The sequence below is a fragment of the Choloepus didactylus genome, chromosome 9 (genome assembly GCF_015220235.1).
Source record: "Choloepus didactylus isolate mChoDid1 chromosome 9, mChoDid1.pri, whole genome shotgun sequence".
NCBI lineage: Eukaryota > Metazoa > Chordata > Mammalia > Pilosa > Megalonychidae > Choloepus > Choloepus didactylus.
The window spans coordinates 7,203,327-7,219,462 of record NC_051315.1 but is presented as its reverse complement, the minus strand read 5'-3'; the positions used below and the strand labels follow the sequence as shown (position 1 = coordinate 7,219,462).

General features: G+C 57.9%; 1 protein-coding gene and 1 long non-coding RNA gene across 10 annotated transcripts in view; one reads left to right on the top strand and one right to left on the bottom strand.

Moving 5' to 3' along the window:
* BIN1 (bridging integrator 1) overlaps positions 1-16,136 on the bottom strand; it is a 58,869-nt gene that overhangs the window by 27,702 nt on the left and 15,031 nt on the right. For 8 of the 9 annotated variants that reach the window (XR_005218722.1, XR_005218725.1, XR_005218724.1 and 5 more), the window contains exon 2: positions 1,416-1,496. Coding sequence is in view for 1 of the 9 variants with exons in the window: in XM_037849003.1 (XP_037704931.1) it covers positions 1,416-1,496 (81 nt within the window). In the remaining 8 variants the exon portion in view is untranslated. Of the gene's footprint in view, positions 1-1,415; positions 1,497-6,169; positions 6,240-16,136 lie in introns of those variants that run through there. The other variant, XR_005218723.1, reaches the window with a different exon arrangement.
* Positions 4,912-9,948, top strand: LOC119544027. Its single transcript, XR_005218734.1, has 3 exons — positions 4,912-5,203; positions 7,511-7,612; positions 8,114-9,948. It is a non-coding gene; the product is annotated as an uncharacterized LOC119544027 (long non-coding RNA).

Genomic DNA, 16,136 nt, shown 5'->3' with positions numbered 1-16,136 from the left:
CCAAGGCCCCAGATATAGACAAGGAGTCGGGAGAGGCCGGCTCCAGCCAGCCCCGTGCCCTTTCCCAGCAGAGCCTAGAATCTGCCCGCACTGCCATCCCCTTCTTCGTGGCCTCCTTCTCTGGCCTCCCTTCCCACCTGCCTCTGGGCAGTGGCCCAGCTCTCCCTCCCTGCCCTCCTCTACCTCAGCCCTTCCCAGGGAGGGAAATCCCAGGACCAGCTCACACTCCCTCCGACCGTCCTCAGACCAGCCACACCAATGGCATGCTCTCAACGCAGCATAAGACGAACTCAAGTCTTGACCCCCAATCCTGTGGGTGTGGCGTCACTTGTAAATAGGATCTTTGGAGATCCCATTTAGATGAGGCCAAATGGAATCAGGGTGGGCTTAATCCAGCATGGCTGGAGGCCTTGGGAGCAAAGGAAATTTGGACAAAAGACTAGAAGCCACAGGAGGAGAGAGAAAGAGACAGATGGCCATGTGACAGAGGAGAGACTGAGCACCAGCCAGCCACCACCAGACACTACAGACTTTGAAGAAGGCACAGCCACTACCTTGCTGTTGGAGTTCTAGCTACCAAAACCATGAGCCGATAAATTCCTGTTGTTTCAGCCAGGATGTGGTGTTTGGTCATAGCAGCCCCGGCAAACTAAGATGGCAGATTTAGCCGACCTCTTTGGAGAAAGGTTTCAGGAGTAGCCTAGTAAGGGTATTTGGAGCCCTTAGGTCGGGAAGTTCCCCACGTATCTAACCAGTGCCTCCAGGCTGTTGAAATGACTGACCCCTTCTGTCCTGTCACTAGCCCCGTGCCTTGGTAAGGTTGCGCTGAAAGTCCCCTCCAGGCTCTGGAACCGGACGAGTATGGGTCTAAATCCACGTCCAAGGCTGGATGGCCTCGGGCAAGTTACCCAACTTCCCTGAGCCTTGACTGCTTCACCTACAAGAAGGAAGCAAGTGACGGCACAATGTGCCTGACAGGTTGCTGAGAGGCACCCAAGAGCCATCTAGAAACAGCCTCGCCTTGAGCCGGCAACAGCATCAGGCTGATGCCGGAACCAAATCCCACCTACTCTGCCGCCACCCTAAACCGCAGAGGCGACTCTCCTCAAAAAGCTGTCACAGCCCCCCCAGTCTTAGTCCAAGGCTAAGCAGAGCAGGCCACTCTCCACCACCCTTCCTATGTCTTACCAAGGACCTAAAGTGTCCCCTCACCCCCCTCCCACTTCTTCCCCATGGTTTGTGCCCCGTTCCAGCACCCTCTCCTCCAGGAAGGCTTCCAAGACTTCACCAGCCCATGCTGACCCCGCCCTTCCAAGCTCCCCTACCTCCACTTGATCGGCTTTTGACATTTTCCGCCCAGCACCCACTGCTCCATTTGCACAAGCTCCCCAGGGCTAAGGGCCGCTCACACTCACCAGCTGCTTGTTGAAATTCTGGACACACTGTTCAAACTGCTCGTCCTTTGTCTCATCCGCTTTCCCCAGTTTCTGGAGGACCTGTGAGTGGAGATGGGGGAGGAATGTTATCTGGAGTGGGGGAGCGGCAGCACCGAGAGTGCCCAGTCACCAGAACCATAGAAGAACCCCCTCCCCACCCCTAACCCAGGGCCCAAGAGGTACACCACAATTTCACCCAGCCCAGGGTTCCGGAACCTTCAGCAAGTCCCTGGATGCATCATCCTCGAGGGCAGGAATGAGTACATCAAGTCTTGAGACACCCCCCACCCCCACCCCTCTATCCAGGGTTTGGCCAAGAGAAGGAGCTCGGGGCAGGGGGGCTGTAGGGACAGAAACCAGGAGTGGGGGGAGACTTCAAAGGCAGCCTCCTCGTCACCCCCACCACCCTGGCTGTTGAAAGTGAGCTGAGCAGGAGAGGAGGCCAGGCAGGGGCCACCCACCTCCCCAACTGACTCCATTCCCCAGACCCCAGACCCATGAATACCAGAAATGAGAGCAGAGTGGGCCCAGGCCATGGAGGTGACACCCCAAACTGAGGGGCAGCTAGGGCCAGACCCTTTGCGTCACACAGCCGGCTCCCGGCCCAGCTGTTTGAGCTTCAGAAGTGACCCAGCAGGCAATGCCTAGGCAGCCCCCCTCAGCAGGTGCCCCCAGACACACACTGATGAACACCCACATTCACACACACACACACTCAGGCACACAGAGGCACACACACACATGGACTAGAGCCACAAGCTCCTTGTCTCAAGTGGAAATCTGGGGGGCTCTGCCTTCTGGTGAGTCACAGCTGCCATTATCAGCCAAGGCAGGGGCCAGGAGGTGGGGAGATGGGTGGGGAAAGGCAGGGAGGAAACTTAAAGAAAGAGAGGGAGAAAGAACTAGAAAACACAGGGAGCCGGAGCAGAAGCGCTAACCAGGGGGCTGGCCCACCAGGCTCTCCCAGACCCCCGCCCCCATCTCAGTCTCCTTCCCTCCAACCTCACGGTTCTACGGGAGGGCGAGCAAGCAGGGCAGGGAGCAGGGAGGGCAAAATAATGAGGCAAGGAGGGGAGCGGGAGATGGGGGAGAGCAGAGGAGAGAAAGCCAGGGGGATGGGGAAGCTGAGGCAGAGATGCAGGTGGGGCTTGCAGAGAGGGAGGCAGAAACTGAGACAGGACACACCCATATCTAAAGGGGAAGCAGAAAGTACAGCTTTGAGATTTTCAGCAGGGCTCTTGAGAGGAAGTAGCCAAAACCCAACGAGAGGGAGAAGGAAACAAGCAGTGGTGGGTGGGGTAGAAGGTGGAGGAGGGAAAAAAGATGGGGCCAGGTCAGGGTCAGAGCCCAGCGCCCCCCCAGATACATCCTCCCTTCTAAGACCCTGCGGCGGGCCCCACTGCCTCAAACCCCAGCTTTGCCCACCTGGGACCCAGCCCAGCGTCCTGGACTGAGGGGTGCCCAGGCTTGGCATGGAGCCGGACCCCTCACACCCATGACTCACCCTCAGAGTATCTGTGCCACCCTGCTACACCTCCCCCAACCCAGCCCAGGGCGCAGTGTGGCTCAGCCCTTCTTTCTCGTGGTTTAATGCATTCGCTGTCCCACCAAGCACCAGCTCTGGGCCTGGCCCTGGGCATCTCTGCTGGGGAAGCAGTTCCGGAATGGAAAGAAGCTGGGGTGGAGGCCTTACCCAACTTGGGCAGTCAGGGAAGACTTCCCGGGAGAGGTGGCAGCCCAGAGGGGAGAACTTTGCAGCCAAAGTGAGGAGACCAGAGAGTAGAAGCACATCACCGGGGCATTTCCAATTGCCCAGGGCAACTACAATTCAGGGAGGGTGAACAGAGAGGGTGAGAGAGGCAGCAGGGAAGGGATGGGAGCTGGGGAGGCGGCCCCACCAACAACTCTGTGTGACAGCAGTTGGGACATGCACCATCTGGGCCAGGGCAGCTCCCGGACAGCAGGGCTGACGAGGGCGAGAGGAGAAAGCTAAAACAAAACACCATGAACAATATTTCGGTGCTTCCCACAATCCCAAATGGCAGATCAGGGCCCGGCAGCCCCTCCAGGCAGGAGGATAGAGCAAAGGGACCCCGTCCGCGCCTGTCATCGGGCTCCCGAGGGCGCCAATGTCCCAGGTGTCACACAGAGTGGGACACGCACAGCCCCCGGCCCCAGGTCCCAAACATGATTGTGCGCTCTCCCCACCCAGCTGAGGCCACTGGGGCCACCTCCAGGGCTTGAGAGACGGAGACCAGCTGGATGGGGAGACCCTGGAGGACAGGGAACCCCCCTCACTGATTCAGTGTGTATCCGCAAGATGACGATATCAGCACCCACTTACAGGATAGTGAGACCCCACCCAGACGGACAGCCTGAGGTCAGGGACCATGTCCCAGGCACCCCTGCATCCCCCGTGCCCACCCAGGGCGGATCCACACATGCCTCAGTGGTCAGTCAGTTCATCTGAGCCAGGGGCAGTCTCAGGCTCCTCCTTTGCAGAAGGGGACGATTAGGCACCTGCAGAACTTAGCCCTGACACCCAGAAAGCACCCAGAAGTGGGGGGCATTAGAATTAATGTTCACAGCAGCCTCAGGCCCTTCCCCAGCTAGTTTCGGTTTTGCGGGCGCTCCCAGCCAGGAAAGTGAGGAGGGGGTGAAGGGCATGGGGACCCGGGTACGAATCCCAGCTCGGACTTGGCTGAGTGGCCTCTGGCTAACTGCTTAACCTCCCTCTGCCCCCAGTCCCCACCCCAGCACGGTGGTGAGCGTGGCGGCCACAGGGAGGCCTGGGCTCACAGAAAGCCCAGGAAGTTGGCCTCATTTAATCCTCACTGCACACACCTCCGTCTTATGAACGAGGGACCGCGTCCTCAAGTTGCTTCCTGGGTGGCTAACTGCAGGAAAACCAAGTGTGGGCAGAGGGCAGCAGGTTCTGAGCCCCTCAGTAAGACCCCAGCCCACCACTGGCTTTCTATGGCCCTCACTCCACACACACACACACGGCATCCCGGACATCGGGTTCCCGGAGCATGGCCACATCTGAAGGACAGAACACCCCCCACCATGGGGTGGCCACGAGCTCCCTCAGCCCCATCATGTCTGCTCAGAGCAGAGAAGCCAAGCTCACCTAGGAGCCCCACACACACTCACAGACAGGCACACACACACAGACCGAGAAAGAAGCCACTGGCCTTGGGGGACCCAGCTCGTGCATCCTTCGATGCCAATTTTGTGGGGGGGGTCAGCTCAGAGACTGCAGAGGGAAGAGGGGCTCCAGGTATCGGCGGGTGGGGGGATTGCAGATGGCGGGACAACAGAGCTGGGTTTTGAAGGCTGAGCAGGAGTTGGGGAGGAGGAAAGCCTGGTGGCTCGGGGACAGGATTCGCACCATCTGTCCGGAGGGGGAAGTGCAGACACACCTGCATCGCTCATGCTTGCCGCTCGGAAATAAACAAAGGGGAACTTTCTAATAACCTAGGTGGAGGTCGGGAGCGTGTCCCGCTGCAGCCCTGTGTTGGCACAGGCGTCACGGGCCCACCCAGGGAGTCAGAGCCAGCAGTCCCGGAAGCCTCATCGTGCCACTCCGCGGTGCCTATCAGAGCTTCCTCTCACCACATCCTCAGCCAGAGGACTCCCGAGTGGCGCTGAAGTGTCTCTGAAGGGGACACTTCCAGCACAGCGGGGAGGAGAAGTGGCAGGAGCGACAGGACACCGCCCACCCGCTCGGCCGGCTCCAGGACCTTCTGCAGAAAAGAGCCTCACAGGTCAGCCCTGCTGTTCCCAGCACCCCTCTCGGGTGGACCTGGGCACCTCTTGGTGTCATTCCAGGCCCCCGAGGCCCAGCAGGCACTGCCTGGGGCCAAGGAGGAGGGAGGCCCCCCTTCCTGGCCCCCCCCCCCCCATGGCCTTGCTCGCTGCCCTGGACACTGGCTCTGAGGTCAGCACTCACTCTAGATTTCCAGGTTGGGGGGCTTCTGACAAGCCCTCCCCTCCCCCGGCCAGCTGACAGCCAAGGGGGCCCCCAGCTCCTGGTTGCTGCCACAGTGTGTGAGCCCCCACTCAACTGCGGGCCACGCAAGGGCAAGGCCTCCCCACGGGCAAAGGGAGGGAAAGGCCCCCTCGCAGCCATCAGTCCCTTAGGGGGGCTGAACCAGGGACTCCAGACTCCACAGGGCCCCAGCCCCCAGGACAAGGGGCTTGCCTCCCCGGCAAAGACGGCAGGTGGGCACAGATACATCAGGACACTGAGCCCCAGGTCACAGGGGTCAGGGGCACAGAGCCAAGGAGCCCCAAAGCTCCCAACCTGGGGTGGGCGGCCGGGTGGAACTCTGCTCTCTCCCCACTTCCCACCCCTCCAGCCCCTGGTACCCACAGTTCAGGATGTGCTCAAATGCCTGGGGGGCTCCGATCCCCTCCCTCAGCCCCAAAAGCGGCTGGGCCCCTGCGTCTATGAGGACAGATACCCACAGGATGTGCGGCATAGCACAGGGTAGGTTTAGCACCTTCTAGAACCCAGGGCCGGGCTGGGATTTAGCCACCATTGGGAGTCAGGTGGGAAGAGCCGGGCTGGGGCCCAGGTGGGGGGCCCTGAGGAAGATGGGGCGAGGAGAGCAGGGCAGTTCCCCACACCCCAACCTTCCACCCACACATCCCGGCTTGGATCCGGGCGGCCGTGTCCCCTCCCAGGTGCCCACCAGCCCCCAGCTGAGACCTCAGAAAACACATCTGACCTTGACCTTCCTGAGCATCGTCCCGGCCCTGCCCGCTGGCCGCCCCGACTGGATCAGGTCACAGACTGAGCCCAGCCGGGCCAGCGGGATGGCCCCCCCTCACCTCTTCCTCCCCAGCAGGGCCTGCGGTCGGGGGCCCCCAGAGACAGGATGCACAGCCTCACGCTCTCACACAGATGCTCCCCGGGCATGTGGGGGCGGACAGAAAGACAGACAGGCCGACCACAGGCCGCCGTGGGCCCCAGGCCCGGTGTTCCCACTGACCAGGCAGCCGGGGGGTCAAGGGGGCACCCCGAATGGAGCGAGGGCTGCCCCCCAAGCAGACACCCGGCTTCCCGCCTGCCTCTGGGTGCCTGGCTGGCTCCCCGACAGACGGGGCTTTTCTCTCTGAGTCTCTCACGGCCTCCCCCTCCCCACTCTCTCCCACATCCAGAGAGCTGCTCCAATCAGCCACGCTACTGGGGTGGCAGCAGACAATATGGGGCCTCCCGGGGAAGGCAGGGGAGGAAAGGGCTGCCAGGCACCATGGAGCCTGGGGATCTGCACCCCTCAGTGGAGGTGGGGAAGTGGCTGGGGAGCCCCAGGACATTAGCACTCTCAGTGAGGCCCCCACCCCCAAAAAACACTGGGCTCCAGGGCCCACGGGACATGCAGTAAGGGGCCCAGGCAGGGCCAGGGAAGGGGTCTCCTGCCCAGTGACAGCAAGTTGGTGGCAGTACCACAGCGGCGGTGTGCAAGGGGACTTGAATCACCAGGGACAGGAGGTGACCCCGGACACATCCCCATTCCCCCCACTGTCACCAGCCCCCCACCCTCCACCCCCAGCCTCTCTCTCCAAGGCCACTGCTGCCTCTCCCTGCCCAGGGGATAAGTGACTTTTGTCCCCTTTGCAAGGTCTCCACGTGCAGTGGTCTTGGCCTGTCATGCACAGAGCCTGGGTGGTCTCCGCTAACGAAGGGACCACCACAGCCAGGGCTGCAGCTGGGACAAGGGCAAAGAGGAGGGGAGCAGAGGAAGCCCCTCTAGGCCCAGCACTTACTCGGTGCCTCATTTCATATGCCCCTCCCTACTTTTTATTTTGAAAACATAAAACTTCAGAAAAAGTTGGAAGAGGAGTAGAGTGAACTGCCAGGGACCCTTCACTCGGACTCACCCCTGTTCTCCTTGGGCCTTGGAATCTCGTGGAGTTGGCCCCGCTGGGTTATGGACTTCCCTGGGACCCAGGACCCTGGATTTCCTTCCAATGTCTCCCTTCTGGAGTGGAAATGTCTACCCTAGGCCTGTCCCACCGTTGCATTCGGGGAGCAGGGGAGCAGCTCACTTGTTTTCTGGGTTTCACAGGTCCATAGATGGAGAGAAATGGGGGCCCAGGATGGACGGTGCCCAGAGTCTCACCCATTCCTGATGTAGAAGAGATTCCAGACGGAAAGTTGAGGCTGGAAGGTGAGAGACCTTGGGGGATGTTGGGATAGGTGGATGTATTTTGCATGTGAGAAGGACATGAATTTGGGGAGGCAGAGGGCAGACTGACTTGTGTCCCCCTAAAAAGATATCTTCCAGTCATAACCCCTGCTACCCCAGAATGGGGTACCTTATTTGGAAATGGGGTCACTGCAGATGTAGTGAGTTAAGACGTTCTGTTTTGCTAATGCTGCCATTATGCAAAATACCAGAAATGAATTGGCTTTTAAAGAGGGGGTTTATTTGGTTACAAAGTTAAAGTTCTACAGCCATAAAAGTTTCCAAACCAAGGCATAAAACATGAGTATACCCTCATCGAAGAAAGGCCAATGACATCCAGAAAACTTCTGTTAGCTGGGAAAGCATGTGGCTGGCATCTGCTCATCCTGGGTTGTGCTCCAGCTCCTCTCTCAGCTCCTGTGCACTCTTCAAAATGTCTCTCTTGGCTGCAGCACTGAGCTCCTTCTGTATGACTTTTTATAGGGTGCCAGTAAATTAATCAAGACCCACGCTACGCTGAATGGGCAGGGCCATACTTCCATGGAAGTAATCTAATCAAAGGCATTACCCACAGTTGGGTGGGTCACATCTCTATGGAACCAACCAAATCCAAAGATTCCAACCTAATCACCACTAATATACAACTGCTCCCACATGACTGCATTAAAGAACATGGCACTTGGGGGGACATAATACATCCAAACTGGCACATTCCCTAATCCAACAAGATGGGAATGTGACAATGGAGGCGGAGATGGAGTGAGGCAGCTGCAAGCCAAGGAGTGCCGAGGAGTGCCGAGGAGTGCCGACAACCACCCAAGGCCAGAAGAGGCCCGGAAGGACCCTCCCCTACAGGTTTCAGAGGCAGCCCCACCCTACCCACCCTTGACTTTGGATTCCTAGCATCCAGAACTGTGAGCCAATGAATCTCTAAGTTGGTGCCACCCAGCTTGTGGTCCTTAGTTATGGAAGCTAAGAACAAGAATATTTTCTTAACTATCCGTAATACCACCAGCACACTCAATAAATTCAACATTTATTTTGATACTATTACCAGATACACAGTCCATAGTCAAATATCCCTAGCCATCCCCACGGTGTCCCTCTTTCCTGGGTTGGCTGGCTGATTCTCGACCTAGGAACCAATCACCGTTCACATGTTGCTTTTGCTTGCCATGTCTCTTGTCTCCATTATTCCAGAATATTCCACACACACACCTATTTATTTTATTTATTTTTTATCTTTCGTGATACTGACAGTTGCCTGGAGAATGTCCCCCATTCTGGATTCGTTTATTTCCTTATGACTGGATTCAGTTCAACACTCCTTTGGCAAAAGCGGCACACAGGGACTGGCGCATCCTTTCCACTGCCTCCCGCCGGGAGGTATCGGAAGTCATTTCGTCCTGTTACTTGTGCTAAGCTTGTTTGCAATTAAGTAGTCACAAGGTGGGGTCAGGCGTTGTCACCATGCTGAGGGCCGGAGGTCCCAGTCCGAGAGTCTGACAACTTCTCACCAGTGCTCTCGATAGCCATTCAGCCTTTGCTACTCAAAGTGTGGCCGAGGGACCAGCAGCTTCCTGGAGAATAAAGAATTCCAGGCTCCACCCCAGTCCCGCTGACTCAGCCTTCTGACTCAGCCCTGGTGCTTCAACAAGTTCCGCTGGTGCCCTGGATGCACGTCAATGCCAGAGACGGGCTGCGTTGATCATCTGGGCCTCACCAAGTGCCGTGCAGGGCTCACGAGAAGGTGCTCTCTCTCATTCTGCCACATCCTCGATGTCAGGTGGCATGCAGGGCAGAGGGGTCACTGCAGACTTATGGCTTTGTTTCTGGTTCAGCGTGTTTCATCTATTACCATCATTCTTTTTGATGCTCAAATCATCCCACGTTTGGCCAGTGGGAGCCTTTGGACGTCCCCATCCTTCTCGGAGCACATCCTTGCTCTCTGCATAACAAGGTGCACCACCGGCTGACCCAGAAATAAGGGACACTGTGGGGAGGATAGGAATATTTTACTATGGACTGGATATTAAGTAATATTATTAAATATTAAATATATTGGATGTGCTGATGGTATTGTGGTGCTTTTCCCTGCTCTGGGCCTGGAATCCGCCGTTTCTCCAAGGGGCTCTGGTCCCTTTCAGTGGGGAGGTTGTGTTCATGGCTACGGGGTGTCCTTGCTCATCTTCACACCATGCCGTGTGCTACATGTTATCACCCTGTTCCGGTTTGCTAATGCTGCCGTTTTGCAAAACACCAGAAATGAATGGACTTTTATAAAGGGGGTGTTTTTGGTTATACATTTACAGTCTTAAGACCATAAAGTGTCCAAGGTAATGCATCAACAATTGGGCACCTTCACTGGAGGATGGCCAATGGCATCCAGAAAACCTGTTAGCTGGGAAGGCACGTGGCTGGCATCTGCTTGCTCCCAGGTTGCCTTTCAGCTCCTCTCTCAGCTCCTGTGCGTTCTTCAAGTGTCCCTCATGGCTGCAGCAAGCATCTGGGCCTGTGTGGCTCTTTTTAAAGTACTCCAGTAAATCAATCAAGACCCACCCTAAATGGATGGGACCACGCCTCCATGGAAGTGATCTAATCAGAGTTATCACCTACATTTGGGTGGGTCACATCTCCATGGAAACAACTTGATCCAATATTCCAACCTAATCAACACTAACATGTCTGCCCCCACAAGATTGCATCGAAGAACATGGAGTTTGGGGAAACATAATACATCCAAGCCAGCACACATCCCCACTTTTAGAGATAATAAAAGGAAGGCTTCACAGCCAATTAGCAGAGCCAGGATTCAAACCCACATCTGTGGCTCTGTGGCACTGCCACAGGAAGTGAGGTTGCCTGCCGCCCCCAAGCCGCCCTCTGCATCCACCCCTGCCTTCCTGCCAGGCTGCACCACCCAAGGGGTGCTCTCGGCCAGTCACCGAGCCTGGTGGGGGCACCCAGGAGGGCTTGCTCCGGCAAGACGGGTACACTTGCAACAGGCAACTGGGGCTCGGTGCTGCCCCCCCAGCCCAGCCCAACCCTTCTTGGATCTCTGCAGCAGTCGGAGACTCTTCTTGCCCAGTACTCCTTCCAACCCCCTTCTTCTTCCAAAGGGGAGCAAGCCGAGACTCAGAGTGCCAAGGTGACCTGGGGAGGAGCTGGTAAAACTAATGGTGGCGGTTTAAGCTCGGTCAGCAGACCCCGAGTTAAGGCTGAGCCTGTGGGTTGGAGGGGGACAGGAAGGGGCTAGAATGAGGAGCCTGCCCCCCCATCCCCATCATCAGGCAAGCTTCAGGCCACTGGGGCCCCCGGCCCTGTGCCAGCCCCGGTTGTGTCCAGCGGAGGGGAGAAGGAGGCTCGTCTTCCCAGCTGGAGCAGAGCCCAAGGCCCCTGGGAACTCAGTCCCAGAAAGTAAGTCCAGGACACCCAGCAGAGCATCCCGGGGCAATAAAAACCCATAACCCTCCACACCGCCAGGCTGGCCCCACCTCAGGCTTGGCCTTACGATCTCCCAGAGGCACCATGACTTGTTAAGAAAGATGTCGAAATGCTGGCAGGAGGCCCAGCTGCTTTGCCACCACGCTGGTACCCCACAGAGCTGGCTCGGGCCAGGGCTCACACTCAGGCTCCCCACCCATGGTGTGCACACAAGGAGGCCATGTGTGAGTACATGTGCACACGTACTCACATCTCCCCCCTCCTGGGAGCCAGGAAAAGGCAGTGTGGCAGCCGGAGGGAAACTGGCAGAAGAATCCAGAATGAGGAAGGGGAACTAAGAGTGAGCCCAGGGCTCCAGCCCCAGGCCCTCGAGGCCTGTTTCCCTGGACTTGGCTGCGAGGTGGCAGCAGGAGGGGTGGGCTCTGGGGAAGGGGTGTCTGCCAGCCTGCCTTCCTCCCAGGGGAAATGCCACGCTAGGCTCGTACTCCTTGGAGGACCCCCGGCCCCTGATTCCATCTCGCAGCTGCATACCCAGTCCAGCGGCCCCAGGGATGACAGCTGGGGACACGGCATCAGCCCCTACCCCTGAGCCCCACAAAGGTCACACTGAAGGTGAGGACCCCCACAGTGGGCCTCTGGTCCAAGGACCTCCTTGTTGGGACCTCCCACCCCCTGAGGTGGCAGCCACAGGTCCCATCTCACTGCTGATGTGAGGCACGGCTGCACCCAAACCTGGCTGATTTCAAAGGTCAAATTCAGGGTGTGATTCTCAAACCAGGGTACGTGGCACCCGGGAGGAGCGCACAGTGGGCCTGCAGTTTACTACAGGGCATCCATGCTGCGTCTTGCTGCATGCCATGGATTTAAGTGGCAAAGGAAACGCTTTTGTAACCCAACCACCACAGTTCGTGGAATAGGATGCAAACTTTGCAAGGATTACTGCAATGAAATGCGACACAAGGAGAACATTTCCAGGTTTCCACTGGACAAGTGAATGAGGCTGGTCTGCCCACGTCCCCATGCTGCGCCCAGCTTCCCTCCCCGCCCCCACCCTGTCCAGTCAATGCAGGGAGGCCTGAGAGCTGCCTTTTTCACAAACCCTCGTGTTCCAGAAGTCCCTGTCCCCTGAAGTGATCCACAAAGACCTCGTCCTCCTTTTCCAAGGGGCCCGGTAGGAACAGCTGAGCTAGAAGACTGCCTGGCTTCCCTTGGGAAAGACTGTCACTCAAAAGTAATCACCTCCTTCCTCTTTTAATGATTTCTTTTACAAAATACTGGTGAGAGCGAAGAGTAGAGTTTTGGTTTTCTTTTTCATGTCTTGAATTGGCTAAAGAAAGACTTGCCTGCCTACATCAGCCCCAAAACTGCCTCGAGAGGTAGGTCAGTCAAAAACCAAGGCACAGAAACTCAGCAGGTGAACTCACTGCCCTCCCCTCTACGTGAGACACGACTCCCAGGGGTGTAGATCTCCCTGGCAACTTGGGACAGGATTCCCGGGAATGAGCCTGGACCTGGCATCGTGGGACTGAGAAAGCCTTCTGGACCAAAAGGGGGAAGAGAAATGAAACAAAATAAAGGTTCAGTGGCTGAGAGATTTCAAACGGAGTCAAGAGGTCACCCTGGAGGTTATTCTTCTGCGTTATATAGATATCCCTTTTTAAGTTTTTACTGTATTAGAATAGCTAGAAGGAAATACCTAAAAACATTGAACTGCAAGCCCTGATTCTTGAAAACAAGTGTATAACTGTGTAGTTTACATGGTGTGACCAGTGTATGAACAAATGAGTAGAAAAAATGGGAACAAAAACATAAATGAATAGTGGGGGGTGGGGGGTGGGTTGTGCGGAGTATTCTTTTTTACTTTTATTTTTATTCTTATTTTTATTTTTTTATTTTTTTGGAGTAATGAAAATGTTCAAAAATCATGATGATGAATGCACAACTATATGATGAAACTGTGAACAATTGTACACTTTGGATGATGATATGCTAAGTGACTACACCTCAATAAAATTGCAAGGAAAAAAAAAAAAAACAAGGTGCAGTTAGCACAGCTAACCCTCACACTCCCCCACCAACATGCAGCCCCAGGCCTGGGCCCTGAGGGCCCTTTCGGTAGGGAGCATCCCCTCACTGGGGCGGCCTGACCAGCTACCATGCCCCTTCTCCAGGCAAGAGTAAAGGCCCCGACCCCCAGGGAGAGGAGGGTCACCCCTCCCTCCAACATGTCTTTCCCTCCCCACTCCCAAGGGCTGATACTCCAGCCCCATGAGGCCGTGGCCAGGGTGCCAGCCCACCCGAGTAAGCAGAGGGTGTGCTGGGTGGTCCCCAACATAGCACAGCAGGAGCAGAGGCCACTGGTGGAAGTCAGGGTGGGAACGTGGAGACGGGGCAAGCTAGGAGCAGGTGGTAGGGCTGGGTGTGTGGACAGAACAGCGCAGCCACTCAAGGGCCGGCCTGGAGTCTAAAACTTCACAATGTTCTCAAATCCTGGGAAAAGAGTGAGGCCTTTCGCAGATGAAGAACCTGAGGCTCACCCCAAGATCTCAGGGCTAAGGATATGGGAGGGAAATCTGAACACAGCCCATCTGCTCCCAAACCCAGGGCTCTTAAGGGCCACCCCTCAGTCTTTCACCTGGGCCTCCATGGGAGAAGCCCGCCAAGAGGCTGTGCGGGTAAAAGGAGAGAGATTTCAGAAGCACTAGAGCCCTGTGGGGTTGGCAGAGCCCATTCTGGGTCAGCAGCAGAACCAGCCATGCGGCCGTGGGGAGGGCTTCTGGGAGGACTAGTGGCCGCTCCGTCCACACTCGGTTCCACACCCAACTGCACAGCGGGCAGAAGGAACCTGTCACCAGTGTCATGCAGTGAGCCCACGCAGCTCCCACCCCAGGAGCTGAACTTGGCCCCTGGACTTGGAGGCCGGGGGACTGGGTCTCGGACTCATTCTCAACCCCCATCCCCAGGGCTGGCCTGCCGTGGGCGAGCTGGCCAAATGCACGAGCCCCTCAATTCTCAGGTGTCCACGGAGGGGGAGCCGAGGGCCTGAAGCAACACCAGGGGTCAGAGGCAAAGCCAGGGCCGGGCCCGCCCCCTCTGCCTCCCCTGGCACACAGTAAAAGTGCCCTGGGTGCCAGACACTCGTCTTGGGGGCAAAGCCGCGTCCCCTGCCCTCGAGGAGCCAAGGCTCACGGGGGAGGCAAGGGCAGCGGTGATGGGGGCCCCTGAACAAAAGTACAGCAGGGCCCACGGAGAGGGGCATTCAGCTCTCAGGGAGGGTCTCACAGAGATGAGCAGGAGGGGGCCATCTGGACACGGCAAGTGCAGAGGCCCTGATATGGGGACACTGGGGGTCCAGTGTGGCTGGAGAGTGGGCAAGAGGGAGGGCGGTGCGAGAGGACGCCCTGAAAAGCCAGGTGCCTGCTCCACGCTGAGCCCCCAGGAACCTCGCAAGGGAAATGCCATCATCACGCCCACTTGGCAGAGGAGGGAAACTGAGCACTGGGGAGGAAACCTCCCAGGGCACGCGGGCAGCAGGCGGCATGGCCGGGATCCACCCCAGGCCTGGCGCAGACGCTGCGCTCTAACCACTGGGCAGCACGGCCTCGCAGCCGGAAGGTGCAGCTCTGAAAACCCAGCACGGACAGACGGACGGCGCCGGCAAGCTCTGTGCACACCTCCAGCAGGGGGACAGGCAGCAGGAGCAGGGGCAGAGGAGCCCTTCGGAAGGTGCCCAGGGCCACCCAGGGGAGGCCAGGCTGTGGGCAAGGGCAGCAGCAGCAGAGGAAATGGAGACAAGCAGTCGGGTGAGGGGAGTCAGAGAGGGAAGCGAAGGGATTCTGGGAATTGAGCAACTCGAGGGAAGGAGCTGCCACCATCCGAGATGGGCACGGCGGGATTTACGGGGGGTTTGAGGTGCCTGTTCTGCGTCCAGAGAAGATGTCAGGAAGTGGGTGGAGACACAACTAGCCCAGAAACCTAAGAGGGCCACATGGACCCCATCCTCAGCTTCTGCCACTCCCCAGCTCACACCCCTGGGGTCTCCCCACCTCCTAGTGACCAAGTCAGGGCGGCAACCAGCTCAGGGTGACAGCTCAGGGCAGTGACCAACTCAAGGTGACCAGCTCAGAGCATCCTGTTTGACAGCTGGCTAAGAGACGGGGAGAGAGGGAGGTGTGCTTACTGCTAAGGTCCCTTCTGCAGGGGCAGGCCCAGGCTGTGCAACCTTGGGCAGGCAACTCAACCTCTCTGAGTCCCAGATCCTCCTCAGTAAAATCGAGCCAAGATGTGTCCCTCAAGGGTGGTTTCAAGGATGACATGTGACCGTATAGCCAAGGGGGTCCAGTGTAAAAGTGGTGGCTGCTTTCCTTCCTCAGTACTGACCCCCATCTCACCCTGGGTTCCTCCAACCTCCTCACTCCCTGGCCTGCTCTCCCCAACCCAGCCCACACACGCCTTTCCTGCTGCCAGGCACCTGCTCCCATGACTCATTCCCACCACACATGGCACCCTATACAGACAGCCTCACCCAGCTTCCTCTGCTGCTTTCAGCAAGCCCCAGCCCCACAGCTCCACAGGGACCCTGCAAGCCCCCCACCCTACCCATTTCCCTGGTGGCCTTTAGTAAAAGGGCACAATGGTAAAAGGCCCCACAAAAGTTAGCCAGGCTGCAGGAGAAAGTGCGATCCAGTCCCAGCCCGGCTACCCTCTAGCAATAGAGCCCCACAGGGCCTCCGCAGGGGGGCACCCCAGCCCAGGGGTACACCGCAAGCCTGTCCCAAAGATAGCTTCAAGGAGGTTCCAAGAGGGGCTCTGTCACACGCGTCCCTGTGGCCACCGGGGCCCCTGCCCGCCACAGCCCTGCTCAGAGATGTCAGCACCGCCGCCCGCCCCACCACCTGTCCCCAGGGCACACATGTGGGTGCTATTCTCAGCCCCAGGCTCCGGACGCTGGCCAAGGCAGGGCAGAGTCCGGCTCCTGACACCCACCCGCCACCCACCAGCCCCGACACCTGCTCCCTGCGCCGGGGGCTGGAACAGCACACCCCGAGTCCAACAGGCACTC